The sequence below is a fragment of the Cryptomeria japonica genome, chromosome 7, assembly GCF_030272615.1.
Source record: "Cryptomeria japonica chromosome 7, Sugi_1.0, whole genome shotgun sequence".
NCBI classification, from domain to species: domain Eukaryota; kingdom Viridiplantae; phylum Streptophyta; class Pinopsida; order Cupressales; family Cupressaceae; genus Cryptomeria; species Cryptomeria japonica.
The window spans coordinates 339,129,026-339,142,066 of record NC_081411.1 but is presented as its reverse complement, the minus strand read 5'-3'; the positions used below and the strand labels follow the sequence as shown (position 1 = coordinate 339,142,066).

At 36.9% G+C, this 13,041-nt stretch overlaps 1 protein-coding gene across 1 annotated transcript; it reads left to right on the top strand.

Moving 5' to 3' along the window:
* The first annotated feature begins 3,005 nt into the window (after positions 1-3,005).
* Positions 3,006-3,500, top strand: LOC131856748 (secreted RxLR effector protein 161-like). The gene is made up of 2 exons (XM_059208658.1): positions 3,006-3,278; positions 3,369-3,500. Exons 1-2 carry the CDS (start codon positions 3,006-3,008, stop codon positions 3,498-3,500), a joined length of 405 nt encoding a protein of 134 aa, XP_059064641.1.
* The last annotated feature ends 9,541 nt before the right edge of the window (positions 3,501-13,041 follow it).

The window sequence follows — 13,041 nt, the reverse complement described above, 5'->3', positions numbered from 1 at the left end:
AGAGAAAGCCTTTGTAGCCAAATCTTTTCACAAGGATAAAGGAAAATCTTAGTCATCTCAGCAGAAGGGCTCCAACCAATCTTAGGATGGTTTGAAGAAGGTTCAATGCAACTACTGTCATAAATATGACCATATGATCAAGGATTGTCGCAATCGGATAGCTTCCGAACAACGGAAGCAGGGAGGGTCTGAGCTTAAAGCCAATGCCGTTGAGCACACAGAGCAGAAAGAGTCTGCCTTTTATGCCTTCATGGCTAAAAGACCTGCAGACCATGTGAAGTCTTCTGCCTGGTATATAGATTCTGGTGCTTCTCAACATTTCACTCACAAGCGTGATTAGTTTACAAAATTCTCTCCCTATACTGATTCAGTCATATTTGGAGGAGGTGAAGAGTATATTGTTGTCGACAAGGGCAACGTTCAGATATAGTCTGGTGGGAGGAATCTTATATTCCTCAATGTATGCTACGTTCCTGGCATGGAACTAAACCTACTCTCAGTGAGTCAGATCATGCGACATTCTCCTCAGCTTGATGTAATCTTCAGTGCACATGAGTGTTCGATTGTTGATCGTGTGACATACACTACTGTAGCCGTTGGCGTCGGTGATCATGATCTTTACAGACTTGTGGATACAGGTGATTCTCTTGAGCATGCTTTTGCAGCTAAATCCTCCTCTATCACCAGTCTATGGCACCAACGATATGGTCACTTGAACGTTCACTACCTTGCTCAACTTGTTCGTGAAGATTTAGTAAATGGTCTACCTAAAATTCAAACTCAGAATCAACGAGTTTGTGAAGCTTGTCAGGCTGAGAAGCAACACAGGACAATGTTCAAGGATGGTGAGTTGGTGACTCATGGTGAGCCTCTAAGGTACTACAATTGGTCCACGCTGATGTATGTGGTCCAATGAATACTCCTTTTGTTACTGGGTGCAGGTATTTCTTGCTTTTTGTTGATGATTTCAGTCGTAAAATGTGGGTGTACTTTCTTAGACAAATCATGTGTGTTTCCTGTATTTCAGAAATTTAAGGCCTTAGTAGAAAAAGAGTCTGGTTGTTTTATTATTACTCTTAGGTCTGATAATGCTTTCTCCACTTTCTGTGATACACATGACATAAAATGTCAGTTAACCACACCATACACCCCCCAACAAAACGACATTGTAGAACATCGCAACCACACTATTACAGAAATGGCTAGGTCTATGTTGGAACACATAAATGTTCCTAAGAAGTATTGGGCAGAAGTAGTATACACTGCAATCTATCTCCTTAATTGGTCTCCCACACATGCTGTTAAGGGGAAGACTCCCCAGGAAGCCTGGACTAGTTGCAAACCCAGGATCAGTCATCTGAAAGTTTGTCTCTTTAGCATATGTTTGGATTCCAAATGCCAAACGCTCGAAGTTGGATTCCAAGAGTCAGAAGCTTATGTTTACAAGATACAGTGACAACCATAAGGCTTACCGACTGATTGATGTAGACATTGATCATCTTATGTTCAGTCGTGATGTTGTCTTTGATGAAGAACAAGGACCATTTCAACTTTCCTCATTTGAGCAGAATTCTAAGGATTAGCCTTTGAAGGCTTCTGATTTGGGTGTTCTTCTTCCATTTGGTTAACTTGATGGGAGGGATGATGCAGATTCTGAATTTGATGATGCACTACTTGAATTTCATCCAGATGATGCAAATCTTCCACCTGTTTCAGATCCTGTTCCACCTACAATTTCACCTCCAGTTCTAGTTATTCCTCCTCCATATGATGTTGGTTCTTCTACTCTCTGGCCTAAATGGTGGGCTAAGACCATTAGTGATCTTCGCCCTGTTGAGCTCATTGAGGGTAGATCTTCCAAAAACAAGAGCAAACAACAGTCTACCATCAATTTTGCTCTCATGACTAACATTCATAGTATTTATGAGCCTCAAACATATGCATAAGCAAAAGGGATTCTAGAGTGGGAATAGGCAATGTACGTAGAATACCAGAGCCTTCTAAAGAACAACACCTGGGTTTTCTCTCATCCATTGATTATGAAGAGAATTTTGCTCCTATTGCCAAGATGAGTACAATTCGTCTTCTTCTCGCTATTGCAGCTCAGTTTGGATGAAAAGTCCGTCAGATGGATGTTAAGAGTGCCTTCCTCAATGGTGAGTTGCAGGAAGAATTCTACATGACGCAACCTCCTGGTTTCAAGGTTGCCAACAAAGAACATCAAGTATGTAGACTCATGAAAACACTCTATGGACTCAAACAGGCTCCTCGAGTGGGGTACATCAAGATTGATTAGTACTTGGTTGCTCATGGCTTTTAGCGTAGTCCTTTTGACTCAAATTTGTATATCAAACACTCTGGTGATGACATTCTCTTTCTTGTTGTCTATGTTGATGACTTGACCATTACTGACAGTTCAACACATTTGATTGTAGAAATCAAACAAGACCTGTGCAAGGCTTTTGACATGAAAAATTTGGGGCTTCTTCATTATTGTTTAGGTGTTGAAGTTTGGCAGACTGATGGTAGCATTTTTATTTCTCAATTTAAGTATGTTAGGAACTTGCTTGACAGGTTTCGAATGCAAGATTGTAAACCTACTTCCACGCCTATGGAGAGAGGACTGAAGTTGTCAGCCAAGTTTGATTCCCCTCCTATAGATGAAACAACATTCAGGCAACTAGTGGGTAGTATCATCTATCTCACTTCCACTAGACTTGATCTTAGTTTTGCAGTGAGCTACATTTCACGCTTCATGACAACCCCCAAGGATGATCATTGGGTAGCAACAAAGCGTGTGTTGCGTTATGTGAAGGGCACCTCTGATTATGGACTTCTTTACACTAGGCGTCACAATCCCTATGGAGAGAGGACTGAAGTTGTCAGCCAAGTTTGATTCTCCTCTTATAGATGAAACAACATTCAGGCAACTAGTGGGTAGTATCATCTATCTCACTTCCACTAGACTTGATCTCAGTTTTGCAGTGAGCTACATTTCACGTTTCATGACAACCCCCAAGGATGATCATTGGGTAGCAACAAAGCGTGCGTTGCGTTATGTGAAGGGCACCCCTGATTATGGACTTCTTTACACTAGGCGTCACGATCCTAGACTCAGTGGTTTCACAGATTCAGATTGGGCAGGTTCGGTTGATGACAGGAAATCAACATCTGGGTATGTGTTTAATTTGGGATCCGGTGCAGTCACACGGACTAGTAAAAAGCAGCAGGTAGTGCCTCTCTCCTCGACAGAAGCAGAGTATCGAGGAGCGGTTAAGGTAGCTTGTGAGGCAGTTTGGCTTCATTGGATGCTTGTTGATATGCAAATATCTCAAGCAGGTCCAACTCCCTTGTTTTGTGATAATCAGGGAGTTCTCAAGCTTGTCAAGAATCCTGTCTTCCATGAAAGAACCAAGCATGTGGAAACTCATTGTCATTTTATTCGGAAGCTTGTTGAAGATGGTTCAGTTCAGTTGCAGTATGTTCCAACTGCGGATTAGACTGCAGACATTCTCACCAAGTCTCTCAATCCAGATAAGTTTGCTAAATTCAGGGGGTAGCTTGGTGTTGTTGATAGATTGACCATTAAGGAAGGGTATTAGAATAATATTCTTTATTATTGTTTAATGGTCAATATGATGTTATTTTGTACATATTAGAAGTTTCTATATTTTCATTCATTATCGATTGTTTCTTTTAGAAACATCGATCCTTTGTATTCTATTTAATGATCGTATGATCATTTGTTAATATAATCAAGTTTTTTTACCAATTACTATTTGTAATATTAATATTATAGCCTAGATCAGTACAAAAGTTAAAACGAGTGCTGATCTTCAAATGGGGATCGAACGATAATGTTTCAATGCTAATTTCAATGCAATTTTACTTAATAACATTCAATGATGGGATTGATACATAGCAAATTTATAAGCATGTACTGATATATAATCGATTTTAAGACCACTTGTCAAGAAATTGTGACACTTAATATAGATGAATCGAATCAAGTTTTCTTTACAGTTTTGAGGTAAAATATGCTATGACAAACAAAAGATTTTTTTATTTTATGATGAATAAATTGATGGAATGACTGAACTAAGCACTGGAACACCTTAGTGATGAGGCCATTTTAACAGATATTCTAATGAAAAGGATGGGCAGAAGTAACTCATGGAGTTGAGATTGTTTTTTGTATGATGAATAAATTAATGGAGAATTACAGGACAAAGCAATGTAAGGTCAGGATGTTGCTTGTGAGGCCATTTTAATGAATATTGTATTGAAAAGCTTTTTTTTTTTTTAACTCAAGGAGTTGAAAAAAAGAAACTGAAAATAAGAAGTAAGGGAGCCCCGAAGATGACTTCTACTGGTACTGAGTAGTTAGGCAACCAATTAGGGCAAAACAAAATTAATTCTTACTTAATGGATTTGTTCATTGAAGAGAATAGAGATTATACGACATTGTTCTTTTGAAAAACAAGTACCTTTTCTAAATACAATCAATTAACACATGATTTTTTTTATAGTATATTTTATTAATATTGAGATTACAATGTTTAAAACCATTGACCAAAATTGGCTGGTCACTTATCAAAAAACCAATAACGCCCCCCACTCTCTCCCCCACAACCTTCAACTACCATTAAACCTTTGACCACCTATACCATGGCATGCAAAAAACATTGCATACAATTAGCAATTACAAGATCCGACTTTCCATACAAACCCTAGTAACTACCCAACATCATCACCCTATCACTCTAGTGAACAAAAAAACAAAACCCACATTACATCAGACTCAAAAAATCACCCACCATGCCCTTGATACATACATTGCAGAGTTATCAACATTAAACAAGAATAGAAGACAAAAAAAATAGTGAATTACTCCATGCTCGCGACCACCACCTCTATGCTTTGCCTCTTCGTCTTCGCCACCTTCCCTTGCTTCGGGCCTCGTATTCCTTTTCCTTTAGCCTTCTCGTTAGCTACCACCAACACACCACCCACCATGGCCTCTCTCTACTTGATGTAGGCCTTCAACGACTCCTACTCGATAAGTGCCTCTGCACGCCTCTCATCCCGATTGCACTCTATAGGCCATCAAATAAAGGGGACCAATTCATACACCTCCATTGCATTTGGGTCCTCAATTCTCTCACATCAAGCCCTACCCTCGAGACTGCCCACTCCAGGATAGAGTCCAACCCAATCATCCATTCATCTTCCAAAATTGCTCGCATCACCCATTTGATGGTGTCTGTGGCCTCAGCTAGGTCCAATCCCCATGCAACGACCATGGTCACAATGTCCATGTTGGATTTGTAGCGATGCTTTGCCTGAAGAAAGACCTCTCCCAACAACATCTCCATCACCTGTACAAACTCATCATCCCCAAATTTGAAGAGCCCTTTCAGACGCTTTGCGAAGACCAATCCGAAGAAGGTCGTTTGTTGCCGAGAGGTCACCAAAGGGAAATTGGCCTCCATTGCCTCGTCTCTACCCGATCACCTCAGCTTCAATTTGCGGAAAAAAGACACTCACCACCCCCTTTTATTGCTGCCTCAAAACCCCTGTCCCATCAAACATCCTCCCTTGCCATCTCATTAATGCTTCATTCATTTGCCTACGTGCCAACATTGTTAGTCATCCAAGGTGAGAGTATAGTAGTCCTCGACTCTCATCTCCCCAATATCATTAAACAATAACACCCATTTAGATAGAACATCCACTACTTGATTTCCCGTATGCCAGACATGACTAATTTGGTAGCTTTGCAAAGTTGCCAATTCATTACGAATCGCAAGGATGTAATTCTGTAGGTGCCAAGCTTGCACTTCCCCTGAAATGATTGCATTAATGATGATTAATGAATCACCCTCCAAATGAATTTTCAACATACCCAACCGCTTGAAGGGTCACCATTGCCTTTGCCACATTATGTGTACCATCCTCTAATTTTTTTGCACCCATGGCAATAATATTGCCTGCCCAATCCTGTGCCACAACCAATACCTGAAGGACCAGGATTGCCCTTAGAGGCACCATCAAAATTGATTTTACACCAACCTTCCCTTGGTTTTTTCCAAGTGGCCTCCAATGATCTGTTATTATCTGGATTAACTTGATCAAGCCCATTAACATGCCATCAATTAACACATGATTAATGTAGAAGAACTGTCATAGATAGTTGCAATCTATCACGATAAATGGATAAAAATAAAATGCGAGGGCTAGGCATACTAGCTCTAGAACTGGCTATGAAGAAATCCGATTGGTTTGATGATTGTCTCAAAACTTGTGCTACCTAAAAAAATCTGTGTGGTTTAGAGCTAAGTGCTAAGGGATTGATCTTAAGCAATGGAGACTAGTAGCCTTTAAAACACTATCCACCTCATTTTTCTAGTTGTTGAATTTGTTGTGATAGGAGTCTATTGCCTTGACAGGTGAAGGGTTTCTTTTAGGTTGAATTCCATTGGATGGTTAGATTAATGATGATAACTCATGTTAGACAAGACATAGATATGCATATGACAAACATGATGATTTTGTGAATCTAATTCTTTGTTCTTCTAGAAATCAAAATCTATTAAGATAATTCTTCTTGACGTTCTCTTTTTTGCCTCTACAAAATAAAGCTCATGTCATTAAATACAAATGATAACATTTTACTAAAATATGTATTAAGTTGACTTAAAAGGGTTAGTAGAAGTGGGTTGAAAAGTCTTTTTTTTTTAAGTCAATAATTTGAATCTTTGTCATTTCCATAAATTGTGGGATTGAATTAGATCGATCCCAATCCACTCAGAAATGAATAACAAGGTAAAATGCTAATTTTGAGGTAGAAAGTAACTTTATAGAAATAACTTTGAATGATAGCACAATATCAATAAATGGTGAATACATGGAAAATGGTGCAAATGGGTGAAATGGACGTGGATAGAAATAGAGCCAAAATCAAGCACAAGAGTATGCCACTTGATATGTTATTGCTTTTAAGACATTCAAATAAAGATGGCCACAAAATTAAACGTGAAATGGTAATTTGTCATTACATTTTTCCTCTAGTTAGATGTGTGTAAATATAACATGAGAATGCATTTCAATGTGTATGGACATTCTCATCTGACATATAAAAAATTCAAACATTTGTAAAAGGATAATGATATGCATAAATAATGAATCTAATGAATCATTCTTCAAGTTCTTGTATTTAGAGGCAATATTAATATTCATTAAGAAATTTATCCAAGTTCTTAAGCCAAGAATATATCTCAAATAATGGTTGCTTCTTATAAGCATCTTGAATAAAATATATTTTTTTGTTAAGAAATAATGAAAATCATGAATTATTCCTTTAAAAAAAAAAAGGTTAATGCTAGTAGATTTCCACAATCCATATGATTGAATGATCTGTTTCTGGATTCAATTGTTTGAGCGTTTTTGATGAAAAAACGTTCACACAATTGAATCCATAAATAATTCATTAAAAAAAAAAGGTGTCGACATATATAAATAATTTAAACTAAAAGAGGTTGTCTCATGACGATATGCATGCGCCATACAAAATATAATTAATTTTAAAATTATTTGGAGAATTAGACCTCACAAAGCACACTTTATTCTAAGGATACCAAAAGATGATTTGGACCACAATGTTTGCAAAAACTTCCAACAATATTTTGCCACAATGTCAATCAACCTTTTGTACATTTGGTATTGATTACCCTGTGTCACCAATCTATTTCAACCACAACTTGACCTTCTATGCCTTATACCAATTATAAAGCTTGTAGTCTTTGAATTGACATGAAGATGAAAAATAGCTCAGGAACATCAAACCCATGATTTTTTGTAATTGTATTGTAGTATGAGCCATCACCACGAGAATAATTAACCACATTAATCACCATCTTCACAGTAATTTAATGTCTTATTTATGAAACATCTTACCTAATGTCCAACAACTTAGATCACTTTGTAAATACTTCTTGTGCTTACAACTCTTTTCTAGTGTACATCTTTAGGAGAGGGATATATTGATACAATTGAGGCTAGGCCACTATCACATATATGAAATATACACATCATGAAGCTAGCTAATTGAAAACACAATAAAAATAATTTGCTTTTTTTATAAAATGATAACTGTATTGTGTCTAAGGGGCTGTGTTCTATTAATTAAAGCATTGAGTTCTCATTGTGGAGATCAAAGTTCAAATTCCAAAGGGACATCTAATATGGAATTCTAAGTTGTGACTCTTAGTCTTCCATAGTTGGCTTCTAGGTGGTTTCTAATAAGTGGATTCTAATTTGTGACTCTTGGTCTTCCATAGATTGATTCTAGTGTGGTTTCTCGAAATGAGCTAATGGTGGTTTCTAATAAGTGGATTCTAATTTGTGACTCTTGGTCTTCCATAGGTTGATTCTAGTGTGGTTGCTCGAAATGAACTAGTATTAGTGTCATGGTTGTGGTTGCTCAATATGAGCAAATATTAGTGTCATGTAATGGTCTCAAGTTGATGCTTGTATGAGCAAAATATTTGTAAACGATCTGGAAAAAAAAAATGATAACTGTATTGTCATAAATTGTACTCCTTTAATCATGGAGTCCAATTTCACACTCTCCTAGTGCTCATTTTAGTGTTTCCTACCCCTCTATGCATTATAGGACCTTTCCTAGCATTAAATTTATGTTTAACTCAAGAATATGAGTCATTTCTTATTTTAAATCTCATCACACTCTTATTTGGGCCCTTAAATTGAAGTCTACCCTTTATTTTATTTCTACGAGCCCTATCCCATTTAAAATTTGAAAATACTTTTCCACCACTTAAATATCATCATTTTCATATAAATTATAGATCCAATATCAAGACCCTAAAAATTCAAGCCTATTTTGTCAGGACTATGGGGCTCCATGGTCTGACACTTATTGGCTAAGATTTTGGGAGGATAAAGTGTTGGTCTTCGAATTTCCAGATTTATCCCCAATGCAAAAAAATGATTATTTTAAGTCAACCTTTTATCAATTTAAATTTTTAAAAAATATATATAAGAAAGTTACCTTCCTCATTTGTAATATCAATTAGATTAAGAATTTAACTTTATGGTATCCTTATGATGTGACATCTTTGGCTAATGAGAAGTTCCAAATCTACAAATTCAAGGAATAATTAGCAATATCAAGTCTTCATCAACATTTATTCATCTTCATGGTGGAAAGGTGCCTCTTCTCATTTATTCATCAACATCAACATTTATTCATTCTTCAAGACTGGGCATATCACAGCTAAATGGGATTTACAGAAAGTTAAAGTGAAGAAGCCCTCTTCATGGTGGAAAGGTGCCTCTTCTCAACATTAAATAGTATTCAAGAGGTCTTCTCAAACGGTTGGGCAGGCTCTTCCCATTAATGGCTCTAAAGTGCCTATGGTAGATTGTGTTGGATCTTCCCCAATGGTCCCTGTTGATAGGGCTGTCCCTTCAGCTAATGTTTCAAATGGTGTTCCTGCTTCGATTCCTTCTGAGCCAACTGGTGGTTCTAATTTGTCTGTTGGATCTGCCCCTGTTGCTGGATGTGATAAGATTCTTGTGGGTACGTTTGATGGTGCTGCCCCTTTGTCTGCTTCTACTTCTAACACTTCTGTTGGAGCTGTCTCACTGTTTGTCTCATCTTCTCGAGATGTGCCTAGCCTTGGCTCCGCTGGTTTTTCGAGGTCTGCTGGTCTCTCCTTGGATGCTGGGTTTCCTGAGTTGGATTCACTGGGTTGGCAAGCTGAAGCTTCTAAGGTTGAAGAAGGCTGGATTTCGGTTAAAAGAAAACATTCTAAAAGGTCTTCGCCTTCTTTTGATATGACCCTTAGATCCCAAAAGAAGGAATCCAAAGGGAAATCCTAATGTTGGTTGGTTGCTCTAGGTTGGGGGTACCTGTGTTTCGAACTTCCTGTAGACTTTCCATGCATATGTTTTTATTTGTTAGACAAATTTTCTTTCTGGATGAGTCTGTTTGCTTAGATCCCCTTTCTTGGTTTTGTTCCGTCTCGTCTTTGTTCTGCTTCACTTTGTGGATAATCTTGGATATTTTTTAGTTATGGGTTTCATGTCCTCCCTATTAAACCTGCTTTGTACAGGGTTTCGGGTCCCTTAAAAACTTGTTTTTAACTTAATCAAAAATATTTATTCATCTTGATGGAAGCTTCAATTGATGTTAGAGGATGACATAGAGCACTAAGTGATGATTGAGTTGTACTACTCCCTAAGGGGTTGGGTATGGTTTCATGTCATTCTAACATTTTTGCAATTAAGCTTCAACTTTGAGTTTTATTTTTATGTTATGTGTTTCATACATTCTTGACTTCATTCATGTTTCACATTTGATCATTTCATTTAGGGTTTACTCTAATACACTTGAGTAGGACTCTTATTTTTGTTTATGCATCTAGGCTCATTACAATCTTAGACACACTTAAGGTTCAAAGAGCACATTGTTGTATTCATATTCAACTTGGCCATTTGTGGAGGTAGAAATCACCAAAACAGGGGCTTGACTAAGGCAAATCCTTATATAGCCAAAACACCATCTTCTATTTGTTTTAGGTTCCTACAGGTCTCTAACAAAGTCTGAAGACAAAAAGTGTTCAAGACCTAGAAATAGAGAACATTTAGAAATTTCCTTAGAAAAATTCAAGACTAGGGCACCTAGCGCCTATGTCCTCTAGGGGTAGGGTACCTAGCACTGCAATCCTTCTAGTTCAAGGTTAAATTTGTCTGGAAGGAAGTGGAGTCTGAAAGTTCCAGATCCAACCTCAATGTTCATAAGTTCACCAGTTGGGACAAGGGTGCCTGGCCACAATGTCCACCAAGTATCAATTTTGTTTTTAGGCATAGGTGGGGTTTTCAGTTCCTGTTTCATTTATGTATCTATTTTATAGTTTCAATATCTATATTAAATAGTTTCATTAGTTCAAGTGTTCATTTATGCATTCTTATGACCTATTTAGTTATATTTTTGAATCAAATAAACAATCTTTCAAAGCAACAAAGCAATAGAGCCTATAGGGATTACTTGACTCTCTTTGGATAAGAGTTAGTCAGGCATCTACCACTATAGAGGTTTGTATTCCAATTTTTAACAAAAGAGGGCTTGGCCCTAGTTGAATTGATAGCTAGTTTAGTCTATCCCTTTTCACCATTAAACATTTTGGTGAACCTGACATGCTTGCATAATTTTTTATTCATATGTTCATTTCTTTTTCATTTCAAAAAAGTAAAAAAGAAAAAAAAAATGTTTTTCATGCATTGTTATGTCTTTCATTATGTGTGTTTAAATTATATATACATTTTACATGCTTTATTTCATTAGATTACATCATTTCATTGCAATAGTTAGAGTAAGTTTTTCTTTTCCTAGATTAAAAAATAAAAATAAAAACCACCCTTTCTTGGAGAGTTATTCAACCATGTTGGATATCTTTTTACAAGATTTCCATGGCTTCCATGAGCTATTTAGTAGTGACGACTTTGATATGTTAGATGAAGCCATTGATGACTTCATCTCCATTGAGTCATCCTCTATGACTCCTAAGCCAACCTTTTGCCAAATATTGATCGACATGATGCATGTAACTAGTTACAAAATGAACTTGAAAAACCTAAAGTTGTTAGCATCTTCATTTTGATATCCCTTAGCCTCAAAATAAACCAATGATTGTTTCTAAAGGTAGTAGAAATGTTGAACACTTTTGGATGCTGAGGGGGGGGGGGGTGATTAGCATATATTAAAACTTAACCATTCATTTAAATTATCACATGTGCAGGAGTAAAAAACTAAAAAATAAAAGATCAATCACACAATAACACCAAGACTTTACATGGAAAATACAATGTGGGGAAAACCATAATGAGAACTATCTCACTACATGAAAACCGATTACAAAATTTTAGGCTCTAGGCTAAGGAAGCTCATTGCTTTTGATTTGGACTTGCAAGCTAAGGTTGACAACCTTAGGGCAAGATACAATGGAATTGTGAAACACTAAAGATCACTTCTTCAAGGCAAGATACAATAGGTCTGATTATGAAGGATAATTATTGCTGAACTGAATAGAAGCACATTCTCTGAAATGCTGATTACAATTCATTGTTCTAAACATCTAAAATTGACTTCTTTACAACTCATCTGCAACTGTGCACCTTCCCACTTGCTTGAAACACCATATAACTCTTCATATTTCACACATACAATCCTCCAAAAGATCTCATCCTTTATATATATATCCGTACAAAAAAGATACATCAATTAGGTCGACTTAATTAGATGTAATGTGTAGAGTATAAACAACCAGCCCCAAATGCTTTCTCCAAAGCAATGCAGAAGGGAAACACGACATGTGAAGCATTACACCATGTTGCCATGTCTTCCTATTAATCCCAAATTATCACCTTCAACTTCACACGCTACCAAACAAACCAAAAGAACTCAAGTCAGCTTTGAAAGATAGAACTAATAATTCAACCTAGTCAAGCATACTCAAAATGTGATGCAAAGCTCCACAAGAATCGTAGATGCACATCATAGCATCACTTGACATGAATAATACTATATCATAGAACCACAACTAAAACATTAGACGACAAAGGAATGCAAAGCATTCGTGCAAATAGGTACACTGTCACCGCATGGACAACACCTGATCAACTGCAGAACAAATAAGAACATGGAAACTTATATGTAACATTATTTTGCATCCACCAATATCATACCACAACCACAAGAAAAGATGAATCAATGTGACATAATGTGATCCAAAATACCGAATCCTATCTGATAGACTATTCATCAAAATAGTCATACTTAGCCAAAATCTGTTGCCTCCTAAATAACCATAAGTCAACTAGATATACCATCTAAAGTCATCATCATCAATCTCCATACGTCATTGTGAATACATGAGAAAACTCCTGATACAATACCATTGATCAAATAATTCTGGACCTTGGGTGACATCAACGTTAACAAGTTTGACATCAATGACA

What these genes read in the sequence shown, in the direction of transcription:
- LOC131856748 (XM_059208658.1), top strand. Translation starts at nt 3,006, where the DNA reads ATGACAACCCCCAAGGATGATCATTGGGTAGCAACAAAGCGTGCGTTG. An exon ending in AGTATCGAGGAGCGGTTAAG is followed by an intron (nt 3,279 to 3,368) that starts GTAGCTTGTGAG and finishes TGTGATAATCAG; the next exon opens with GGAGTTCTCAAGCTTGTCAA.